The sequence below is a fragment of the Cetorhinus maximus genome, chromosome 7 (genome assembly GCF_964194155.1).
Source record: "Cetorhinus maximus chromosome 7, sCetMax3.hap1.1, whole genome shotgun sequence".
In the NCBI taxonomy this organism is placed as follows: Eukaryota; Metazoa; Chordata; class Chondrichthyes; order Lamniformes; family Cetorhinidae; genus Cetorhinus; species Cetorhinus maximus.
The window spans coordinates 6,070,540-6,095,963 of NC_135885.1; the positions used below are offsets into that span (position 1 = coordinate 6,070,540).

At 49.1% G+C, this 25,424-nt stretch overlaps 2 protein-coding genes across 3 annotated transcripts in view; one reads left to right on the top strand and one right to left on the bottom strand.

The window, feature by feature from the left end:
* LOC144682571 (2-acylglycerol O-acyltransferase 2-A-like) overlaps nt 1-19,159 on the bottom strand; it is a 49,317-nt gene extending 30,158 nt beyond the window's left edge. The window contains exons 1-2 of the mRNA XM_078545017.1: nt 19,054-19,159; nt 15,380-15,558 (exon numbers count right to left, since the gene is read on the bottom strand). Coding sequence (XP_078401143.1) covers nt 15,380-15,558; nt 19,054-19,147 — 273 coding nt within the window. The 5' untranslated portion in view covers nt 19,148-19,159. The remainder of the gene's footprint in view (nt 1-15,379; nt 15,559-19,053) is intronic.
* Nucleotides 1-25,424, top strand: part of LOC144682565 (BTB/POZ domain-containing protein KCTD14-like) — a 1,380,231-nt gene that overhangs the window by 1,085,444 nt on the left and 269,363 nt on the right. The gene's annotated exons all lie outside the window — the stretch shown is intronic.

Genomic DNA, 25,424 nt, shown 5'->3' on the forward strand with positions numbered 1-25,424 from the left:
TGGATGTGAGGCTTGGAGCATTGGGAAAGAGGGAGAAAAGAAAGTCAACAACTTCGAAAGGTGGCGTTTACGAAGGATCCTAAGGGTAAGCTTGGTGGAGAAGGGCACTGATGAAGAAGCACTGAATGGGCCCGGAAGAACAAGGGAACTCTTAAATAATATCAAAAAAAAAAGGCAAATGGAGTTCTTCGGTCATGTTTTCTGTGCAGAAGGGTCGGAGTTCCAAAACACCATCGGAAGGACTAGCGGAAGGAGGGCAAGAGCCTGGCAGCAAAGGAAGCCGCTAGAGAACATTAAAGACTGGCTTAACCGGAACTCCAACAGCAAGATCATCCCACTGTTGTGATGATCGGAAAGTCTGGAAGACCATTGTCGCCTACACCACTGGACATGATACTTAGAAGCCTTCAGCTCCTTGTAGGACACTCCTCTGTCGGGTGCCTTGGGATGTTTTACTATGGTAGAGACACTATGTAAATGCAAGTTCTTGAGGAGGGCATATCATGACATTTGAACTTTATAATCTTTATGAAAAACTCATTGTTAAATTTGTTTGTTTCCCAGTGGAAAAGTAGGACAAATTTCTAATCAGCCGGGCTTGGGAACTGAAACGAAGCATTTCAAACAAAGGTCACAATCATCCTATTCATGGAATGCTTTGAGGAGAACCAATCCCCCCCCCTCCCCCACCCCCCCCATTTGGATTGTCATGCTTTCAGTGTTCATTCTGTGGTTAAAAACAGAGCTATAGCTGTACTGTAAATCTAAACCCATCATTCTTGACAGCGAGCCAGCTCAATGCAGTGTGGGTGACCTCGAATTTGTGTAATGCAGATACATAGTTAGATGGTTTGATTGAATGGCAGCTTTATTAATCTTTGAGTCCCCCATTACAGGGAACTTTCAAAGAGCGCAGTCAGGAGTTGGCAGCCTTGTCCTAATACTGAGTCATGTGTAATCGATGGTCCCTCACTAAACCAGTCACGATGGACAGCTACATAAAAACACAAAGAATATTCTGACAGGGCTGTGTACTGGATAATATAATTGGAATGGCAATGTTTATTTATTTGATGTATCTTAACAATATCTTCCTTATCCAGCGAATGGTGAGAACGTGGAACTAGCTACCACAAGGCATACTGTTCCCATTGTTGGAAAGATCAAGAACCAGAGGGCACAGCTTTAGGCTAATTGGCTAAAGGAGCAATGGAGATATGAGGAAAAACTTTTTCACACAGTGAGTGGTTACGATCGGGAATGCACCGCCCAAGAGTGTGGTGGAGGCAGATTCAATCGAGGCTTTCAAGAGAGAATTAGACTGCTATCTGAAAAAGGAAGAATGTGCAGGGTTACGAAGAGAAAGCGAGAGTAACGACCTTGCTCATTCGGAGAGCTGGCATAGACACCACTGGCCAAATGGCCTCCTTCTGTGCTGTAACATTCCTGTGACTGTGATGGGCCAAATTGCTGACTCCTGTACCTATTTCTTTTTATGATGAATTCTTATGAGTCCTTCATACCCCTGCCTAAAACAAAATCTAACAATGTTTGCCTTCTATTGTCAGCACTTCTTTCATTTGGTCTTTCCTGTCTTTGACACCATACAGACCTTCCCTTTTGTTCCTTTCTCCCTTTTATTCCTTTCCCAACCCTGGCACTGGGCACAATAGGTGATATGCTTTGCATCTAACCAACGATGTGATTTCCCAAGATGCACAAGAAACGTTTTGTTCTGCTAGACCCTTATAAGAATGCTTTATTCACGCAGTGACTGTTTAGGATCAGGAATGCACTGCCTGGGAGCAGCATGGTGGAGGAGGTAGATTCAAGTGAGGAAGGGGTTTGAAAGACAGTCGGTTCAGGACAAATTAAACATAAAAAAGGCACAAATCGAAAATGACCAAATTAGCAACAGCAGGGAAGTCGGGTTGGATATTCTATTTGCATGGAGGAGACCAGTAGCGTGGGCTAAATTCACATGAATAAGCTTCAAGAAGGTTTCGATAAACAGAAGGGCTTGAGAGTTATGGTAATAGACAGGGTCACTGTTTCAAAGTAAGGGACGCCCATTTAAAATGGCGATGAGGCAAATTTTTTTTCTCTCAGAGGGTTGTGAATCTTTGGAACTCTCTTGCTGAACAGGTGGTGGAAGCAGAGTCTTTGGATATTTTTAAGGCAGAGGTGGAGAGATTCTTGGTAAGCCAGGGGGTGTTAGGTAGGCGAGATGCAGATTTCAGGTTACTATCAGATATGCCATGATCTTATTAAATGGCGGAGCAGGCTCGAGGGGTCGAATGGCCCACTTCTGCTCCTTGTTTGTATGTTCATATGTTCGTAGGCTTGCGCGCAACTATATTATTACGTTGTTGGGTTGGAGTAGTTTTAATGATATCCCAAAGACTGCTAGCCATAAACGCTCCAACATTTATTTTAACCTATTTACAGTTTATGGAGAACACACTTACAAGCTTCTGACCATGTTTACTTTCCTCTTCACTTTCACTTCAGACTGTCCCAGAGTCACACATCACACGAGGATATGTCATTCCCTTCCATGACATCACAGGCTATTACAGTTAACCCTTTGTAGGACTTTTTTTTATTCGTTCATGGTGATGTGGGCTTTGCTGGCTGGACCAGCATTTACTTCCCATCCCCAGTTGCCCTTGAGAAGGTGGTGGTGAGCTGCCTTCCTGAATCGCTGCAGCCCCTGTGGTGTAGGTACACCCAGTGTGCTGTTAGGGAGGGAGTTTCAGAATTAAGTCTAACATACTCCATTATACTACATCACCTATCCATCAGGAAAGGCAAGCTATGGCTCTCAGCCCTAAAGAATGGAGGGTAAACATCAGCAGCATAATACTTATGTAACTATGATGGAATATCACATGATTAAGTAACTGAGCTGTAGTGGGAAGCAGGAGTACAACCTTGTGTAGAGCACTGAGATGTACATCAATCTGTAAATAAACAAGAATGGTTTTTACAAATAACAGTCTATGACATCATTCTTAGCCTAACAGGCAAACCTTAAAGAAACCCCGAGTAGGCCCCAAACCCAAGGCAATACAATCCCTTTTACACTCTCTGATATGAATGACGTAGATTGGAATGCACAGACCAGACACAGGCCATTCGGCCCAGATGGTCCATCCTGGTGTTTATGTTCCGCACGAGCCTCCTCCTAACCTATTTCATCTAACCTGGTGGTGAGAAAGGTTACAGGGGACTATGGGAAAGGGGAGTGAGTGGGAGCAATTGGATAGCTCTATCAAAGAGCTGGTAAAGGCCAAATGACAATGCTGCACCATTCTATGATTCTGTGGTTCTAACCCACTTATCATATCTTCTATTCCTTTCTCTGTGATGTGTTTAACTCACTTGTCCTTAAAAGCATCCTTGCTATTCACCTTAATTCATAGAGTCATAGAAATGATGCCGCATAGAAGGAGGTCATTCAGCCCGTCATGGCTATGCCAACTCTCTGCAAGAGCAATTCACCTAGTCCCACTCCCCTGCCTTCTGCAAATTTTCCTCTTCAGATAATGATCCACTTCTCTTTGGAATGGCGCAGTTGAATCTGCCTCCACCACACTCTCAGGCAGCGTATTCCAGAGTACACTACTCACTGTGTGAAAAAGATTTTCCTCTTGTCACCATTGCTTCTTTTGCCCAATCACTATCAACATCCTGGGGGTTACCAGAAACTGAACGGATTAGACGTATAAATACTGTGGCTACAAGAGCAAGTCAGAGGCCGGGAATTCTGTGGTGAGTAACTCACCTCCTGACTCCCCAAAGCCTGTCCGCCATCCACAAGGCATAAGTCGGGAGTGTGATGGAATACTCCCCACTTGCCTGAATGAGTGCATCTCCTACAACACTGAAGAAGCTGGACACCGTCTAGGTCAAAGCAGCCCACTTGATTGGCACCACATCCACAAACATTCACACCCTCCACCAGCAGTGTGGCAGCAGTGTGTACCATCTTCAAGATGCACTGCAGAACTCAACAAGTCCCCTTAGACAGCACCTTCCAAACCCATGACCTCTACCACCTAGAAAGACAAGGGCAGCAAATACATGGAAACACCACCACCTGGAAGTTCCCCTCCAAGCCACTCACCCTCCTGGCTTGGAAATATATCGCCGTTCCTTCACTGTTGCTGGGTCAAAATCCCGGAACTCCCTCCCTAACAGCACTGTGGGTGTACCTACAACACATGGACTGCAGCGGTTCAAGAAGGCTACCTCCTGAAGGGCAATTAGGGATGGGCAATAAATGCTGGCCCAGCCTCAAACACCCAGATCCCATGAGTGAAGAAAAAAAAACACCTTAAACCTGGTTCTTGATCCTTCCACCAATGCGAACAGTTTCTCCCTATCTACTCTGTCCAGATCCGTCTTGATTTTGAACACCTCTGTCAAATCTCCTCTCAACCTTCTCTTCTCCAAGGAAAACAGTCCCAGCTTCTCCAACCTATCCAGGTAACTGAGGTCCCTCATCCATGGAGCCATTCTCGTCAGTCTTTTCTGCATTCTCTCCAATGCCTCCACATCCTTCCTAAAGTGTTGTGCAATACTTCAGTTGAGGTCGAACCAGTGTTTTATACAAGTTTAACATAATTTCCTTGCTTCGTACTTTATGCCCCTATTTATAACTCTATCCCTGTCTCAGTTCATCTGCTGCTGAAACCTTTGCTGCCACTAGACTTGACAATTCCAAAGCTTTCCTGATCGTCTTCCCACCTTCTACCTTCCATAACCTTGAGCTCATCCAATCTCTGTTGCCTGAAACCTAACTCACACCAAGACTGCATCGCCCATCACCCACTGACCTAGATGGCTCCCAGTCCAGTGAGGCCTCAATTTTAAAATTCTCATCCTCGGGCGGAATCATCCCGGATTTGTACAAAGTGCGGTAGCAGGCGTGAAGAAAGTCATTTTACCCGTCGGCCGCAATGGCAGGTTCCATTCTCCCCCACTCCTCTATTCCCCATTCCCCGCACGCTGACACGTAAGATGACACGTGGTGACGTCGGGCGAGGGTCCTGACCTCGCCACGCGCCATGGCGATATTTAGGGGGGCCTCTTTAAACTCCCTGTGCACGGCGCCACCTCCTGTGCCGCGCGATGTCGCAGCCTAAGCTCCTGATTGGGCGCCGAGCTCCCCCTCCTCCCACTGCTAATTGGCGACCTTTCCACCGGACAGCCTCCAATTGGCGGTGGGGGCGGGAGCGAGCGGAACCTCTCGCTTTCCGGTCCATCTCCCTCACCGTGACAAAAGCCGTAGATTCCAGCCCCTAGCCACTGCGGTAACGTAGGGAATCCGAGCAGTTACTTTGTTCCCAACTGGCAATGAGGTAAAGACCAGTTAATCGGTTTCATTGATTATATATTGCTCAGGACAACTGCTCTTCATTGCAATGGCACAGTGGAATTTTTGGCATTCATCTGAGATCACAGATGGAGCCCCAGTTTCAAGTCTCACTCCAAAAGGCAGCACCAGAAACGTCAGCCTAGATTACGCACTTAAGTGGAGGGGGACTCAGACTCACAAACTTCTGACGCACAGGTAAAAGTGCTACCCAATGAGCCACAGCCAATGTGCATCTGCCTATAAAGTCATAAGCAGACTGCTGGGAATTTCAATACCCTCTGTACTCACCAGAGTTTAAGAGAATGAGAGGGGATCTCACTGAAACGTATAAAATTCTGACAGGGCTGGACAGACTGGGTGCAGGGATGATGTTTCTTCTGGCTGGTTTGTGGGGGGGGGGGTCTAGAACAAGGGGTCACAGTCTCAGGATACAGGGTAGAGCATTTAGGACTGAGATGAGGAGAAACTTCTTCACTCAGAGGGTGGTGAACCTGTGGAATTCTCTACCACAGGAGGCTGTGGGGGGGGCCAAGTGACTGAATACATTTAAGAAGGAAATAGGTGATTTCTGGACCCTAAAGTTGTCAAGGGGTATGGGGAGAGAAGGCGGGAGTACGGCGTTGAGATAGAGGATCAGCCACGATCATATTGAATGGCGGAGCAGGCTCGAAGGGCCGAATGGCCTACTCCTGCTCCTATTTCCTATGTTTCTATGATCAAAATACTGAGCCGCAAATCAGGTCTGATCCACCACAGACCTGGCTGTAGGTTTCCAAACATTGAAAATTCTTTTTTGATGGGCTGTGATGGGAATATCTGCATTTGTTGGGCTCTCTCCAATTCTTTTTCTGGCTGCCTGTACTGTGTAACTGAATGTACTTTTAGCACCGACACACGCCAGGCTATATTTCCCCATTTTAAGTGGCTGCCCACTTATGGCCTGAATCTGTTTTGTTCAGTTTATACATCACTAGTTGCTTTATTTTGTTTGCAGATCCTTGATCTTTGCCAGTGTGCAGAGAGATCACTCATCGCTTCTCCCTCCAACCCCCCCACAACCGTCACAACAGATTCAGATGTAAGCATAATCGGGAGAAACTGGATAAACAAGGGCTGAGAGATGCAAGGTCATTTCAAGTATATTTCTGGCCAGTGGGAAAGTGGATGTTAACATTGTCCTTTTACTTTTAACCCCCTTGTCCCCGATCAGTTTTCTTCCTTCCGCTCCCGACATTGCTGCCACGAATCACCTGCAACTCAGGGTAGCGCTCTCCCAGCTGTTGAGTTAGGGGGAGGTGGTGGCGTTGTGCTTATGTCACTGAATTAGTAATCCAGAGGCCCAGGCTTAATGCTCTGGAGACATGGGCTCAGATCCCACCACGTCAACAGGTGGAATTTAATTTGTTCATGGGATGTGGGCGTCGCTGGCTAGGACAGCATTCATTGTCTTTGAGCAGGTGGTGCTGAGCTGCCTTCTTGAACCGCTGCAGTCCATGTGGTGTAGGTCCACCCACCGTGCTGTTAGGGAGGGAGTTCCAGGGTTCTGACCCAGCGACAGTGAAGGAACGGGCGATATTTCCAAATGAGGATGGTGAGTGACTTGGAGGGGAACTTCCAGACCGTGGTGTTCCCTTGTGTCTGCTGCCCTTGTCCTTCTAGATGGTAGTGGTCCTGGGTTTGGAAGGTTCTGTCTAAGGAGCCTTGGTGAATTCCTGCAGTGCATCTTGTAGATGGTACACACACTGCTGCTACTGAGCGTCGGTGGTGGAGAGAGTGAATGTTGTGGATGGGGTGCCAAACAAGTGGGCTGCTTTGTCCTGGATGGTGTCAAGCTTCTTGAGTGTTGTTGGAGCTGCACTCACCCAGGCAAGTGGGGAGTATTCCATCACACTCCTGACTTGTACCTTGTAGATGGTGGACAGACTTTGGGGAGTCAGGAGGTGAGTTACTTGTTGCAGGATTCCTAGCCTCTGCCCTGCTCTTGTAGCCACAGTATTTATATGGCTAGTCCAGTTCAGTTTCTGGTCAATGGTAACCTGCAGGATGTTGAAATTCAACTAATAAGTTTGGAATGTGACCATGAAAACTGTCATCGATTGTTGTAAAAACCCATCGGGTTCACTAATGTCCTTTAGGGAAGGGAAAGAAATCTGCCGCCCTTACCTGGTCTGGCCTACATGTGACCCTAGATATGCAGCAATGGGGGTGCAGGTGTGAACGGACATGGGAGGGTGTGTGCAGGTGTGAACGGACATGGGGGGGTGTGTGCAGGTGTGAACGGACATGGGAGGGTGTGTGCAGGTGTGAACGGACATGGGGGTGTGTGTGCAGGTGTGAACGGACATGGGGGCGGTGTGTGCAGGTGTGAACGGACATGGGGGTGTGTGTGCAGGTGTGAACGGACATGGGGGGGCGGTGTGCAGGTGTGCACGGACATGGGGGGGCGGTGTGCAGGTGTGAACGGACATGGGGGAGTGTGCAGGTGTGCACGGACATGGGGGGGTGTGTGCAGGTGTGAACGGACATGGGGGTGTGTGTGCAGGTGTGAACGGACATGGGGGTGTGTGTGCAGGTGTGAACGGACATGGGGGTGTGTGTGCAGGTGTGAACGGACATGGGGGGCGGTGTGCAGGTGTGAACGGACATGGGGGAGTGTGCAGGTGTGCACGGACATGGGGGGGTGCAGGTGTGCACGGACATGGGGGGGTGCAGGTGTGAACGGACATGGGGGGGTGTGCAGGTGTGAACGGACATGGGGGAGGGTGTGCAGGTGTGAACGGACATGGGGGAGTGTGCAGGTGTGCACGGACATGGGGGGGTGTGTGCAGGTGTGAACGGACATGGAGGGGGGTGTGCAGGTGTGAACGGACATGGGGGTGGTGTGCAGGTGTGAACGGACATGGGGGGGTGGTGTGCAGGTGTGAACGGACATGGAGGGGGGTGTGCAGGTGTGAACGGACATGGGGGTGGTGTGCAGGTGTGAACGGACATGGGGGGGTGGTGTGCAGGTGTGAACGGACATGGGGGGGTGGTGTGCAGGTGTGAACGGACATGGGGGTGGTGTGCAGGTGTGAACGGACATGGGGGGGGTGTGCAGGTGTGAACGGACATGGGGGGGGTGTGCAGGTGTGAACGGACATGGGGGGGGGTGTGCAGGTGTGAACGGACATGGGGGGGTGTGCAGGTGTACACGGACATGGGGGGGTGTGTGCAGGTGTGAACGGACATGGGGGGGTGTGTGCAGGTGTGCACGGACATGGGGGCGCGGTGTGCAGATGTGCACGGACATGGGGGGGTGTGTGCAGGTGTGAACGGACATGGGGGGGGGGTGCAGGTGTGAACGGACATGGGGGGGGTGTGCAGGTGTGAACGGACATGGGGGGGGTGTGCAGGTGTGCACGGACATGGGGGGGGGGTGCAGGTGTGAACGGACATGGAGGGGGTGCAGGTGTGAATGGACATGGGGGTGTGCAGGTGTGAATGGACATGGGGGGGTGCAGGTGTGAATGGACATGGGGGGTGCAGGTGTGAATAGACATGGGGGGTGCAGGTGTGACCGGACATGGGGGGTGCAGGTGTGAATGGACATGGGGGGTGCAGGTGTGAACGGACATGGGGGGTGCAGGTGTGAATGGACATGGGGGGTGCAGGTGTGAACGGACATGGGGGGTGCAGGTGTGAATGGGCATGGGGGGTGCAGGTGTGAACGGACATGGGGGGGTGCAGGTGTGAACGGACATGGGGGGGTGTGTGCAGGTGTGAACGGACATGGGGGGATGCAGGTGTGAACGGACATGGAGGGGTGTGTGCAGGTGTGAACGGACATGGGGGGGTGGTGTGCAGGCGTGAACGGACATGGGGGGTGTGTGCAGTTGTGAACGGACATGGTGGGGGGGTGTGTGCAGGTGTGAACGGACATGGGGGGGTGTGTGCAGGTGTGAACGGACATGGGGGGGTGCAGGTGTGAACGGACATGAGGGGGTGTGTGCAGGTGTGAACGGACATGGGGGCGTGTGTGCAGGTGTGAATGGACATGGTGGGGTGCAGGTGTGAATGGACATGGTGGGGTGCAGGTGTGAACGGACATGAGGGGGTGTGTGCAGGTGTGAACGGACATGGGGGCGTGTGTGCAGGTGTGAATGGACATGGTGGGGTGCAGGTGTGAATGGACATGGTGGGGTGCAGGTGTGAATGGACATGGGGGGGTGCAGGTGTGAACGGACATGGGGGGGTGCAGGTGTGAATGGACATGGGGGGGTGCAGGTGTGAACGGACATGGGGGTGGTGCAGGTGTGAATGGACATGGGGGGGTGCAGGTGTGAATGGACATGGGGGGGGTGCAGGTGTGAATGGACATGGGGGGGTGCAGGTGTGAATGGACATGGGGGGATGCAGGTGTGAATGGACATGGGGGGGGTGCAGGTGTGAATGGACATGGGGGGGGTGCAGGTGTGAATGGACATGGGGGGGGTGCAGGTGTGAATGGACATGGGGGGGGTGCAGGTGTGAATGGACATGGGGGGGTGCAGGTGTGAATGGACATGGGGGGGTGTGTGCAGGTGTGAACGGACATGGGGGCGTGTGTGCAGGTGTGAATGGACATGGTGGGGTGCAGGTGTGAATGGACATGGTGGGGTGCAGGTGTGAATGGACATGGGGGGGTGCAGGTGTGAACGGACATGGGGGGGTGCAGGTGTGAATGGACATGGGGGGGTGCAGGTGTGAACGGACATGGGGGGGGTGCAGGTGTGAATGGACATGGGGGGGTGCAGGTGTGAATGGACATGGGGGGGTGCAGGTGTGAACGGACATGGGGGGTGCAGGTGTGAATGGACATGGGGGGGGTGCAGGTGTGAATGGACATGGGGGGGGTGCAGGTGTGAATGGACATGGGGGGGTGCAGGTGTGAATGGACATGGGGGGGGTGCAGGTGTGAATGGACATGGGGGGGGTGCAGGTGTGAATGGACATGGGGGGGTGCAGGTGTGAATGGACATGGGGGGGTGCAGGTGTGAATGGACATGGGGGGGTGCAGGTGTGAATGGACATGGGGGGGTGTGTGCAGGTGTGAATGGACATGGGGGGGGTGCAGGTGTGAATGGACATGGGGGGGTGCAGGTGTGAATGGACATGGGGAGTGCAGGTGTGAATGGACATGGGGGGGAAGAGGGGAAAGGGTTTGAGAGGCAGGAGTCCATGGTGTCAACGGATCAATCCTGGGGGGATACTGAGGGAATTGTTGAAAGGATGGGCTGGTGAGGGTTAAAGGAGGCATTGGAAGCCAGTAGGTGGGAGAGTGAAGGTCCTGTGATAATGAGGAAAGGGGCACTGAGGGCTGTTGGAGGGGATATGGAAGTAAATGTGGGTTCTGGAGGGTAGGCAGGATGGGGGGCATGTTTATTGTAACGGGATGGGCTCCTCGAGAAAGTAGGGGACGTGGACGTTGACCTGCATGGGGTGAAAGGTGATGGGGGCCGGGCAAAGGGTAATTGTGGGTAGGTCAAATGTTACATCTCGGTGTGGGGGGGGGGTCAATATTATGAAAGGGGAGAGTGTGGGTCACGGTGGGAGGGGTAAAGGTATTGGATTGGATATCGAATGCTACACACACCATTGGCTGCTCGCAACCATCCAGAGCCTCCTGGTGGAGACCTGGAGACGCTGCATGAGAGTTGGGTCATCGGGGGATGGGCAGAGTGACAGGTCATTGCAACCAGGCAACTGAAGGGGGACCGCTGCATGTAGTATTTACAACGCTAGGGCACTGGGACCAGGTAAACATGTGAAGGGCAAAGGCTCAGTGTGTGTGGGGGGAGGGAGGGGGAGGCTTCCTGCTCATGACTCAGTAAGGCCACTGCTCTGAGCAGCACATCGAGGAAAGTGTTGCTGAATCTGGGGGCCCGAGCTCCCTGTGATCGATTGGCCATCACCTCCTCCTTCGCTGGTGGCTAAGTCGATGTGCGGGCGCCTTTTAAATATGGTGCCCGGGTATGATGGCTGGGTATGTGCCATCCAGCCCACCCTGTCACACCAAACATCAGGAAATCCCTGACTGTATAATGAACGAGACCAGCACCGCGCTATTTGGCGCGAATTCCTACTGGTCTCTATGGCAGGAAACACAGCCCCTTCCCACCCTCCCCCCCCCCCCACCTCAAACCCCCACCCCCCCACCCCCCCACCACGCCCCACACCACCACCCCCACCCCCCCCGCCCCCCCTCAAACCCCCACCCCCCACCGATACAGAATTAGGCCCGGAATGGAAAATTCCACCTTTGACACAGAGAACAATCCCAGCTGATCCAGGAAGGGAGGGCAACAACAACAACAACTTAGATTTATATAGCGCCTTTAAAATAATAGAACGTCCAAGGGTACTTCACGGGAACCTTAGGGAAAACAAAAAAAATGACACAGAGCTACATAAGGGAGACAATTGGATCATTGTTCCAGTGAAGCCCAACGCAAACTGGAGGAACAGCACCTCATCTTCCGACTAGGCACTTTACAGCCCTCCGGGCTGAATATTGAGTTCAACAACTTTAGATCTTAAACTCCCTCCCCCCATCCCCACCCCGTTTCTCCCCCCTCCCCTTTTTTTTCAATAATTTGTATAGATTCTTCTTTTCCCACCTATTTCCATTATTTTTAAATCTAAAACTAAAACTTTGTTAGTCTTTCCACCCCACCCCCACTAGAGCTGTACCTTGAGTGTCCTGCCTTCCATTCTTAATTAGCACATTCTCTTAGATAATATCACCACCTTCAACACCTCTTTGATCCTTTTGTCTGTGACATCTTTTGATTATCTGCTCCTATCACTGCTTGTTTATCCCCACAACCACCCCACCCTCAACTTCTCTCTCCCCCCGCCCCCCCACCTTAAACCAGCTTATATTTCACCTCTCTCCTAACTATGCTTCAGTTCTGCCGAAGGGTCGTGAAGACTCGAAACGTTAACTGATTTCTTCTCCGCCGATGCTGCCAGACCTGCTGAGTTTTTCCAGGTAATTCTGTTTTTGTTTTGGATTTCCAGCATCCGCAGTAGCTTTTAGCTTTTTGTTTTTACAATTGGATCAGACAGCTAAAGCTTGGTCAAAGAGGCAGATTTTTTAAGGATAGCTTTTAAAGGAGGAGAATGATAGCGAGGTGGAGAAGTTTAGGGAGGGAATTCCAGAGCTTAGGGCCCAGGTCATTGAATGTGCGGCTGCCAATGATGGAACAATTAAATTCAAGGATTCTCCAGAGGCCAGAATCCGAGGAGTGCAGTGATCTCGGTGGGGGGGTGGGGGGTGGGGGGTGGGATTGTGGGGCTGGAGGAGATTACAAGAGATAGGGAGGGTGGTGGTGGGGGGTGGGGGGTGAGGTGATGAAGGGATTTGAAAACATGGATGAGAATTTTAAAATCAAGATGTGGCTTAACCGGGAACCCGTGTAGGCCAGCGAGCGAGCGCAGGAGCGATGGGCAAAATGGACTATTGTCCGAAAAGGAAGAATGTGCAGAGTTACGGGGAGAAGGTGGGGGAGCTGCACTGGGTGAATGTCTCGTTCGGAGAGCGGGCGCAGACAGGGTGGGCTGAATGGCCTCCTTCTGCGCTGTGACAATTCTGTGATTAATTATGGGACTTGGTGCCAGTTAAGGCAAAAATGCGGCAGAGTTATCAATAACCTCAAGTTTACAGAGGATAGAGTGTGTGGGGGACCAGCCAGGAGTGCGTTGGGATAGTCGAGTGTCGAGGCAATGAGGTTACGAACGAAGGCATGACCTTCCAGAAAAATCTCTCCCCGACCATCTCCGCCCGCATAACCAGGGAGGAAAATCCCTGATGCCATTAACAACCGAAAAGCCACTGACCGAGAATCTAGTTGTACCGAGTAAATGTTACCACCAGAGGGCAGGCTACAGCCGCCTATGGCTGACGGCTCCCTGAACTTTCAAAGTTGCCCTTAACTAACGTCTGATCTTTTCAGCTCCTTTTAGTTGTTTTCTATTGTACTTATACAATTATACAAGTACGTTTCTACAATCCTATTTATAATGTTAATCGGGGTCAGATTAAAGGTTCCTCAACTTGCCCTCCCTGTGGGTTCTGGCTGGGGTGGATTTGGGACCTGCTCCCTGGCGGAGTTGGTGCTGTGGGTTGGATCTGCGCCCTCCAGGGGGCAGGAGAAGATGTACTACAGCGGTACAAGCTCCTAAGTCCCACTATTACAGTCTGAGAGTTTGAATTCAGTTTTTAAACCTCTGCGAGTCAAAGCTGATGCCGCTAGGCTGGTAATCCAGAGACCCGTCTATTGCTCCGGAGACATGGGTTCAAATCCCACCATGGCAGCTGGTGGAACTTAAATCCTGTTATTAATTCTGGAAGTGAAAGCGAGCCTCAGTTACGGTGACCGTGAAACTACCATCAATTGCCGTAAAAACCCATCTGGTTCACTCAAAGCAAAAACAGAAACGGCAATACCTGGAAAAACTCAGCAGGTCTGGCAGCATCGGCGGAGAGGAACACAGTCGACTGTGCTCTTCTCCGCCGATGCTGCCAGACCTGCTGAGTTTTTCCAGGTATTTCCGTTTCTGTTTTTGTTTTGGATTTCCAGCATCCGCAGCTTTCTGCTTTTATCCCTGGTTCACTCCTATCCCTTTAGGGAAGGAAATCTGCCGCCCTTACCTGGTCTGGCCTACATGTGACTCCAGACCCACAGCAATGGCCTAGCAAGCTACTCAGTTCAAGGGCAATTAGGGATGGGCAACAAATGCTGGCCTCACCCACATCCCATGAAAGAATAAAGAAAAATGTGGGGATTGGTGTTCCACAAGGGATTCTTGATGCTGGGACCACAGTTGTCCATCGTTTACAAAAACAATTTGAATCTACAGAAACATCAAATCAACTTAACAACTCCTGGATACCAGTTTCCCTGTAGATCCTTTTCCAATCTCAGTCTTGCCGATCAGAACTATCAGATTACTTTCAGTCCCCTGATCTCACCACACCCAGCCCTGCAAACTTTTCCTTTTTTTTCTCCGAATATTTCTCCAATTTCCTTTTTGAAAATTATTTTGAAAATCTGCTTTCAACGCCCTTTGAGGCAGCCCATTCTAAATCGCACTAAAACTGCTGCATAAAATCTTTCCTCCTCATCTCTCCCTCTGGTTCTTTAGCCAATTATTTTAAAACTGTGTCCTTTGGTTACCAACATCCCCTTTCCCCATTGGTGCCGATGGAAACAGTTTTTCTTCCAGTTCTCCACTGAAAGAAAGCCTTCTTAATTTCGAACACCTCGATTAAATAATCGCTGAAAAGAGAGACATGTTCCCAGAGCTTTTCATCTTGCACTCACCAGGACACAAATGCAAGAATGCCAAATTTCAAACAATCACAACAATTTATACTACAGGAGAAAAGGGTGCTGACTGGTTGGCAAATTGACCCCTGATTGGATGAGGCGTTGCCATGGAGGTAGAAATGGGGAACTATAGGCTCCCCAAGCTCCCATGTTATTCAAAAAAACGGACATGGCTTGAACATATTCCTTTTGTTTGCACAGCACGGTTCCCTGTATATGAAAGTATGTCACTTCTAACCAGCATCAATAAGCCACTGTATGAACGTGACTGATTATCTAACGGATCACAACACCGTTAACTCTCCCCTTGGTCTTTCTTTGTTCTCAGGAGAGTAATCCCAGCTTCTCCAGTCTCAGGTCTGGTACCATTCTAGTAAATCATCTCCGCACCCTCTCCAAAGCCTTCACATCTTTCCTAAAATGCGGTATCCAGAATTAGACACAATACTCCAACTGAGGCCCAACCAGTGATGTATCAAGTTTTAACGTAGCTTTCCAGTGGGAGAAAACTACTTGAATAAATAGAAGGCGTCTCACAGCCACAAGAAACAGGACAAAAGAGAAACAATTGTGAGTCCGCACGGCTGAGAGTCAATGTTCTCTCCTTTCCCCTGGAGATGTGAGCGAGAGGTCAATTGATACTCACGTGAATGGGAAAGTAGTCCCGAAAGTGGCCCCACAATCTCAAGTTCTGGACGAAGTGAGAGCGGCGGCCTCCTTGGTACGGCGTCTTGCGGTCCCAGAACCACCATGTTGCGTACAGCACGGGTACGAACCAGAAGCAAGAGAAGAGGAGGATGATGAAGAGCGCAATGCAGCACAGAGCTGGAGAATCAAGAAAGGAACCCGACAGTCACACTTCTGCCCAAGGAGCCACGAAATTAATCCCACTTAATTGAAATTACCGATGGTGCAGGCCCAGCACTTGAAATGATGGTGACAGTACTGGGAGTAAACCTTCAGAAACATGAAGGTCCTGGGGCTCAGTAGGTAGAGCCCCTGCTTCTAAGCCTGAAGATCTGGGTTGAGGCTGTCTTCAAGGACTTGGAAGGAACGTTCATGACACGTTTTGCAGAGGTTGATAATGAGCCTTCCTATCCCTGCCTGTTAGCATAAGTAGCTGAGAGCTGAAAGGCATTGCAACAAGCAATGAGGAAGACAGTATGTTGGCCTCTATTGGATCTGAGTACAGGAGTGAAGATGCCTTGCTGCAGTTGTATAGAGCCTTGGTGAGCCTGTACCTGGAGTATTGTGTACATTTTTGGTCTCCTTACCTAAGGACGGGCATTGAGTGCAATAAGGCTCACTAGGCTGATCCCTGGGATGGCGGGATTGTCATGTGTGGAGAGATTGAGGAAACTGGGCCTGTATTCTCTAGAGTTTAGAAGAATAAGAGGTGATCTCATTGAAGCAGGCAAAATTCTTACAGGGCTCAACAGGGTAGATGCAGGCTGTTGCCCCTGGCTGGGGGAGTGGAGGGGGCCGGGGGGGTGGGGGGGGGGGGGGGTGGTGGGGTGGGGTCTAGAACCAGCGGACACAGTCTCAGAATTAAGAGGTAGGCCATTTAGGACCGAGGTCAGGAGGAACTTCTTCACTCAGTGGGTGGTGAATCTTTGGAATTCTCTACCCCACCCGAGGTCTGTGGAGGGTCAGTCATTGAGCATGTTCAAGACAGAGATGGATAGATTTCTAGACATTAAAAACATCAAGGGGTTATGGGGATAGTGCAGAAAAGTGGTGCTGAGCTAAAAGATCGGCCATGATCTAGTTGAATGGCAGAGCAGGCTCGAGGGGCCAAGTGAGCTACTCCTGTTCCTGTTGACTACGTTCCAACACTTCAACACTATTTCTCAAAGGAGGAAATAAATGTGTGTGAAGATATCAAACAAGCAAACCATCAGAAACTTGTTCCGTAATGCCGCCTGTAGGAAGGTGTGTAAGAATGTGTGTATTCATGTACATGCCTGGGAACATGCGTGTGTCACTATGCCATTTACAACATAAAGATCAACAAGTCACATTCATTCGGTACCTTAATTTGACCCCACAATTGGTTCAAGCCTCAAAACCCCAAAGAATTATTCTTTAAGTGCACTCCCTGCTGTTATTTTACTGATCCAAGTTACACACAGCAAGATTCCACAAGTGGCAGGTGGGCTAAATGGCCAGCTAATCTGCTTTTTTCTAATATAATATAAAATGAGAACAGAAAATGCTGGAAAATCTCAGCAGGTCTGGCAGCGTCTGTAACAGAGTTAACGTTTTGCGTCCCTATGACTCTTCTTCGGAGCTGTGCATCCGAAGTATTTTGACTTTATCTTACTGTTTTTTCAAATGTTGGTTTAGGGAGAAATTGGTCAGGAGTCCAGGAAGAGAGAAGGCGGGAGAATGGGGTTGAAAAACTTATCAGCCGTGATTGAATGGCGGAGCAGACTCGATGGGCCGAATGGCCTAATTTCTGCTCCTATGTCTTATGGTCTTATTCTTTTTCCAATAGTACTGTCGAATCTTTAACATCCACCTTAATGGGCAGAAGGGACCTTGGTTTTGCGTTGCATCCAAAAGGTGGCATCTTCAACAATGCAGCACTCCCCCAATATAGCACTAAAGTGTCAACCTGGATGATGTGTTCAAGGCCTGGAGTGGGACTTGAAGCCCCAGCCAACTAACAGGGGCAAGAGATGTATCAACAAGTCAGTAATTCAGTACAGTGCTGAATGGTTACAGGTTTTAGCATGAAGTTCAATGAGACCCACCTTGCAAAGTGACCACCAAAAGTATCAGAGCCCTGTGTTGGGAGAAAATCTGTGCGCGTTTAAATTAATAATATCCTTCATCACTTGGATCTGGGTTTAAATTTAGCCACTTCCTGAGGCTGAACGAGACAAGTTTACAACCTTGGAATCATATTTGACCCTGAGCTGAGCTGCTGACCTGACCACATATTCTCTCCATCGCTAAGACCGTCGTCTATCTCTGAAACAGCGCCCTGCTCAGGTCTGCCTCAGCTCGCCTGTGGCTGAAACCCTCATCCATGCCTTTGTTTGCTCTGAACTTGACCTTTCCAATAGTCTCCTGGCTGCCCCCCCAAGTCTTCCACCCTCCATAAACTTCAACTCATCCAAAACTCTGCCACCTGTACACTGACCTCACTCTAAGTGCTGCCCACCCATCACCCCTGGGCTACTCACTTGGCCTAAATTGGCTCCCAGTCTAGCACCACCTCAGTTTTAAAAATTCTTATCCTTGTTTTCAAATCTGGCCTTGTCCATCCCTATGTCTGTAATCTCCTCCAGCCCCACAGCCCTTTGAGATTTTCTGCGCTCTGGTCTCTTGAGGGTCCCGATTTCCATCGCCCCCCCACAGTTGGCTGTCCAGGCCCTAAGCTCTGGAATTAAACCTCTATCTTTCCTCCTTTACTGTGCTTCTTAAAGCCTACCTCCTTGACCAAGCATCAGGTCACCTGCCCCCAAGCCCCCTCTGCGACTCTGTGTGAAAATTAGTTTTGTAATCACGCATGTGAATTGTCTTGGGATGCTTTTCTGGGTGCTTCGTAAATGCAAGTCGTTGTTGTTGGATTGATGGAAAAAAACTGCATCAAAGGCGTCGGAGCAAAGATGGATAAATGGACTTAAGGTGCAGACTCCTAACTCCCCTTTATGAAGCCAAGTCGGTGTGCATGCACCCCACAACAGACTCACATGCCCCGAATATATCTGGGCTTTCACATGCTGCTGTTTGTGGGAAGTTGCTGTGTATAAATTGGCTGCCATGTCTTTTTGCACTGCAACTGTGACTGTACTTCAATAAGGCACTTACTTAATTGGCTGCTTGGGAGTATCCCGAGGCTGCGAAAGGCGTTATATAAATGCACGCCCGTCTCTTCCTTGGCTCAATTTATTGACAATTAGCAATCAGGCAACACGAACGCAAAACATTTCAAATTGAGGCCGTACTTCAAAACAGTCGTGGTAAAGCCCGAAACTGGCTCTTTAACCCGGATTTCGTGAAGTGGTCGGTTGTGTGGAAGTGACTAAAGTGCATTGTTTTTGAGGTGTGGCAGTTTAACAAGCCTGGGTTGGGTTTGCCATGTATGCAAACCTTACAGAATGCCACACTTAAGGCAGTAGACATACTGCCAGTTCGGTGTGGATCTGGAGCGGGTTTCGTTATTTTGGAGTTTTCACCTCCGGACGAGGTGCGGGAGATCACCGCAAGAGTTTGAACTGGCAGGGGAGAGGCTACAGGCACCGAGCGTGCGGTTAACCACAGGCTTAAGGGGAGAGACATTAAGAGGTACAGAAGCTAAGAGTCACTTACCAAGAGCAAGGAAGGAGAAGACCCACTGTATGACAGCCGCTGTCTGTACGCGACGGCGCAATGGTATTCTTAATGGGGCAAAATTGATGCGCATCCTGAAACCCCCAAGGAGTTTAATCCCAACGCACGGGATCCAAGAAGGAAATCAGTGAGACTGAGTCAGACCTGAGTACAAAGTCTTCTCGCAAAGAGTGCACTTTAAACAAGGCTTGTTACATGTTGCAAAAGAGCCACAATAGATCGAGTTTTTATATTGTTATGTGGAGGGGGAGGGGCAGAGCCAAAGGTTAACAGAGTTTGTCTAGCCCGCAGAGGTCAAATGTCACTTGACAGCCCATGGAAATGTTTATGGTCGTTCTGATCGTTGCACTTTAAAGAAAAATTCACTCTTGGGATGTGGATGTCACTGGCTAGGCCAGCATTTATTACCCATCACTAATTGCCCTTTGAGAAGGTGGTGGTGAGCTGCCTTCTTGAGCCGCTGCAGTCCCTGTGGTGTAGGTACACCCACAGTGCTGTTAGGGAGGGAGTTCCAGGATTTTGACCCAGCGACAGAGAAGGAACAGCCAATATATTTCTAAAGGGGATGCAAAGGTGTAGTGATATTTTCGCTGGACTAGTAACCCAGAGACCCAGGGTAATTCTCCAGGGGCCTGGGTTCGAATCCCACCACGGCAGATGGTGGAATTTTAATTCAATAAAAATCTGGAATTAAAAGTCTAATGATGACCATGAAACCGTTGTCGATTGTTGTAATGTCCTTTAGGGTAGGAAATCTGTCGCCCTTACCTGCTCTGTCCTACATGTGACTCCAGACCCACAGCAATGCAGTCGATGCTTAAACACCTTCTGAAATGGCCTATCAAACCACTACAAAGTCTCAAAAAAGGAATGAAACCGGACGGACCACCCGGCATTGACCCAGGCACCAGAAACGACAACGGCAAACTCAGCCCTGTCGACCCTGCAAAATCCTCCTTACTAACATCTGGGGGCTAGTGACAAAATTGGGAGAGCTGTCTCACAGACTAGTCAAGCAACAGTCTGACATAGTCATCCTCACGTAATCATATCTTACAGATAATGTCCCAGACTCCTCCATCGCCATCCCTGGGTATGTCCTGTCCCACCAGCAGGACAGACCCAACAGAAGTGGCGGCACAGTGGTATACAATCGGGAGGGAGTTGCCCTGGGAGTCCTGAACATTGACTCTGGACCTCATGAAGTTTCATGGCATCAGGTCAAACATGGGCAAGGAAACCTCCTGCTGATTACCATGTTACACCCTCCCTCAACTGATGAATCAGTCTCCTCCATGTTGAACATCACTTGGAGGAAGCACTGAGGGTGGCAAGGGTGCAGAAGGTACTCTGGATGGAGGACTTCAATGTCCATCACCAAGAGTGGCTCGGTAGCACCACTACTGACTGAGCTGGCCGAGTCCTAAAGAGCATAGCTGCTAGACTGGGTCTGTGGCAGGTGCTGAGGGAACCAACAAGAGCGAAAACACACTTGACCTCATCCTCACCAACCTGCCTGCCGCATATGCATCTGTCTATGACAGTATCGGTGGGAGTGACCACTGCACAGTCCTTGTGGAGATGAAGTCCCGCCTTCACATTGAGGATACCCTCCATCATGTTGTGTGGCACTACCACCGTGCTAAATGGGATAGATTTCGAACAGATCTAACAACCCAATACTGGGCGTCCATGAGGCAGTGTGTGTCATGAGCAGCAGCAGAATTGTACTCGAGCACAATCTGTAACCTCATGGCCTGGCATATCCCCCACTTTATCATTACCGTCAAGCCAGGGGATCAATCTAGGTTCAATGAAAAGTGCAGGAGGGCATGCCAGGAGCAGCACCAGGCATACCTAAAAATAGGGTGTCAACCTGGTGAAGCTATAACACAGGACTACTTGCGTACCAAACAGCATAAGCAGCAAGTGATAGACAGAGCTAACCGATCCTAGAACCAACGGATCAGATCTAAGCTCTGCAGTCCTGTCACATTCATTTGTGAATGGTGGTGGACAATTAAACAACTCAATGGAGGAAGAGGCTCCATAAATATCCCCATCCTCAATGAGGGGGGAGCCCAGCACAGCAGTGCAAAAGATAAGGCTGAAGCATTTGCTACAAAGTAGAGCCAGAAGTACCGAGTGGATAATCCATCTCGGTCTCCTCCGGAGGTCCCCAGCATCACAGATGCCAGTCTTCAGCCAATTTGATTCACTCCACATGATATCAAGAAATGGCTGAAGGCATTGGATACTGCATAGGCTATGGGCCCTGACAATATTCTGGCAATAGTACTGAAGACTTGTGCTCCAGAATTGCTGCGCCCCTAGCCATGCTGTTCCAGTACAGCTACAACACTGGCATCTACCCGGCTATGTGGAAAATTGCCCAGGTGTGTCCTGCACACAAAAAGCAGGACAAATCCAACCCGGCCAATTACTGCCCCATCAGTCTACTCTCCATCATCAGTAAAGTAATGAAAGGGGTCATCAACAGTGCTATGAAGCAGCACTTGCTTAGCAATAACCTGCTCACTGATGCCCAGTTTGGGTTCCGCCAGGGCCATTCAACTCCTGGCCTCATCACAGCCTTGGTTCAAACATGGACAAAAGAGCTGAACTCCGGAGGTGAGGTGAGAGTGACTGCCCTTGACATCAAGGCCGCATTCGACCAAGTGTGGCATCAAGGAGCCCTAGCAAAACTGGAGTCGATGGGAATCAGGAGGAAATTCTCCACTGGTTGGAGTCATGCCCAGCACAAAGGAAGATGGTTGTGGTTGTTGGAGGTTAGTCACCTCAGTTCCAGGACTGTGGGAGTTCCTCAGGGTAGTGTCCTCAGCCCAACCATCTTCAGCTGCTTCGTCAATGATCTTCCTTCCATCATAAAGTCAGAAGTGGGGATGATCACTGATGATTGCATAGTGTTCAGCACCATTCGCGACTCCTCAGACACTGAAACAGTCCATGTCCAAATGCAGCAAGACCTGGACAATATCCAGGCTTGGGCTAACAAGTGGCAAGTAACATTTGTGCCACACAAGTGCCCGGCAATGACCAACACCAACAAGAGAGAATCTAACCATCTCCCCTTGACATTCAATGACATTACCATCGCTGAATCCCCCCCTGTCAACATCCTGGGGATTACCATTGACACTAACCATCCTGACTTGGAAATATATCACCGTTCCTTCACTGTTGCTGGGTCAAAATCCTGGAACTCCCTCCCTAACAGCACTGTGGGTGTACCTACATCACAGGAACTGCAGTGTTTCAAGAAGGCAGCTCACCACCACCTTCTCAAGGGCAACTAGGGATGGGCAATAATTGCTGGCCCAACCAGCAAAGCCCACATCTCGTGAATGAATAAAAAAAAAGTCAGGATGGTGAGTGGCTCGGAGGGGAACTTCTAGGTGGTGGTGTTCCCATGTGTCTGCTGCCCTTGTCCTTCTATGTCGTAAAGGTTTCAGATTTAGAAGATGCTGCCGGAACAGCCTTGGAGAGTTGCTGCAGTCCATCTTGTAGATGGTACACACTGCTGTCACTATGCATTGATGGTGGAGGGAGTGAATGTTTGTGGATGTGGTGCCATTTAACTGGGCTGCTTTGTCCTGGATGGTGTCAAGGTTCTTGAGTGTTGTGGGAGCTGCACTCATCCAGGCAAGTGGAGAGTATTCCATCACACTCCTGACTTGTGCCTTGTAGATGGCGGACCAGACTTTGGGGAGTCAGGAAGTGAGTTACTCGCTGCTGTTATGGTTGGTCCAGTTCAGTTTCTGGTCAATGGTAGCACGTAGGATGTTGAAATTCAATTAATAAATCTGGACTGTGACCATGAAAACTATCATCGATTGTTGTAGAAACCCATCTGGTTCACTAATGTCCTTTAGGGAAGGAAATCTGCCGTCCTTACCTGGTCTGGCCTACATGTGACTCCAGACCCACAGTAATGTGCTTGACTCATAACTGTCCTCTTAAGTGTTCAGTTCTTGTGGCCAGAGTATTTATATGGTTGATCCAGTTCATTTTCTGGACAATGGCTTTTTGCAGTTGCTGTTTGTTTCTGGCTTTTTATTCAACAGTTGCGAGTAGCGACTGGGACTGTTTGCGAGGCAGAAATGTGAAAGGTACCAACCTGAGAGATTGATGTTATTTGCATTAGGTAGAGGACAGCCTTATGGATGTGATATTGGACTATTGTAATAATATAGAGCTGTGGCTCTCACCTTTTAACTTCTCAGGACCCCTGCCCCTCCTTATTATAAAGATTCCATAGCTCACTGTAACACAACAATAGCATTTTTTCTGAATAAAAATTAGTTATCCAATTAAATAAATATATTTATTATTATTATTTTTGTTTTATTTATTTCATGTGAAACTTGGTGCTGGGCACCAGATCAAAGACTGGGTGAGGGGGATCGGCAGCATGTGATCGGTGCGATGATGCGTTGCATCTACGAGCATTCTTGCTCCTGTATGATTATATATGAACATACAAACAAGGAGCAGCAGGAGGCCATTCAGCCCCTTGAGCCTGCTCTGCCATTTAATAAGATCATGGCTCATCTGATCATAACCTGAAGTTTGCATCCCACCTACCCCCCCGATAACCTATCATCCCCTTGCTTACCAAGAATCTATCCACCTCTGCCATAAAAATATTCAAAGACTCTGCTTCCACCACTCTTCCAAGGAGAGAGTTCCAAAGACTCATGACCCCCTGAGTGAAAAATTTTGCCTCACCTCTGTTTTAAATGGGTGACTCCTTATTTTTAAACAGTGACCCCCTAGTTCTAGATTCTTCCACAAGAGGAAACATTCTCCCCACATCCACCGTGTCAAGACCCCTCAGGATCTTATATGTGTCAAACAGGTCGCCTCTTACTCTTCTAAACTCCAGCGGACACAAGCCTAGTCTGTCCAACCTTTTCTCATAAAACAACCTACCCATTCCAGGTTTTAATCTGTAAACCTTCTCTGAATTGCTTCCAACGCATTTACATCCTGGAAAAACTCAGCAGGTCTGGCAGCATCGGCGGAGAAGAAAAGAGTTGACGTTTCGAGTCCTCATGACCCTTCAGCAGAACCTGCTGAGTTTTTCCAGGTATTTCTGTTTCTGCTTTTGTTTTGGAGTTCTGCTGAAGGGTCATGAGGACTCGAAACATCAACTCTTTTCTTCTCCGCCGATGCTGCCAGACCTGCTGAGTTTTTCCAGGTAATTCTGTTTTTGTTTTGGATTTCCAGCATCCGCAGTAGTTTTTTTGTTTTTATCTCTGCATTTACATCCTTCCTTAGACAAGGTGAACAATATTGTGGTCTCGCTAGTGCCCTGTACAACTGAAACATAATCTCCTTACTTTTGTATTCAGTTGCCCTCGCAATAAATGATAACATTCTATTAGCTTTCCTAATTACTTGTTGCACTTGCACACTAGCCTTTTGTGACTCATGCACTAGGACACCCAGATCTCTCTGTACATCAGAGCTCTGCAATCTCTCACCATTTAGATAATGTGCTTCTCTTTTATTCTTCCTGCCAAAATGGACAATTTCACATTTTCCCACACTATACTCCGTTTACCAGATCGTTGCCCACTCACTTAACTTACCTATATATTTTTGTAGCCTCCATATGTCCTCTTCACAACTTACTTTCCTGCCTATCTTTGCACCATTAGCAAATTTGGCAACCATCCCATCCATCCATTCATCCAAGTCATTTATATAAATTGTAAACAGATGAGGCCCCAGCACTGATCCTCTGGCACGCCACTCGTTACATATCTAAACCAGAAAAACATCCACTAATGTCTACTCTCTGCTTCCTGTTAGCCAGCCAATCTTCTATCCATGCCAATATGTGACCCCCAATACCATGAGCTTTTATTTTCCACAATAAGCTTTGATATGACACTTTATCATATGCCTTCTGGAAATCTAAGTACAGTATATCCACCAGTTCCCCTTCATCCACAGCACATGTTACTTCCTCAAAGAACTCCAATAACATGATTTCCCTTTCACCAGGTTGACTGGTGAAGCTCAGTTAAAGCCTGTTGGCCGAATCAAGTGGTCATGATGCTGGGCACACGTTTAAAACTCATCAGAGAGAGAGAGAGAGAGAGGGACATAGGCAGATTGTACAATGCCCACATCCCACATTTGATATTTTTGTTGGCCCCTTGAAACCTTCCAGTGGGCCCCAAGGGGGTTGCGTAGCTCTGGTAGAGACACCTTCTCTTGTAAAATAGAATTTCTAACAAAGTTCCCTTGTTTAGTATAAAGACGTTGGATTTAATGTCCATTTCATGTGATTTTGCATGTGAAAGATAAGGGGAGAGGAG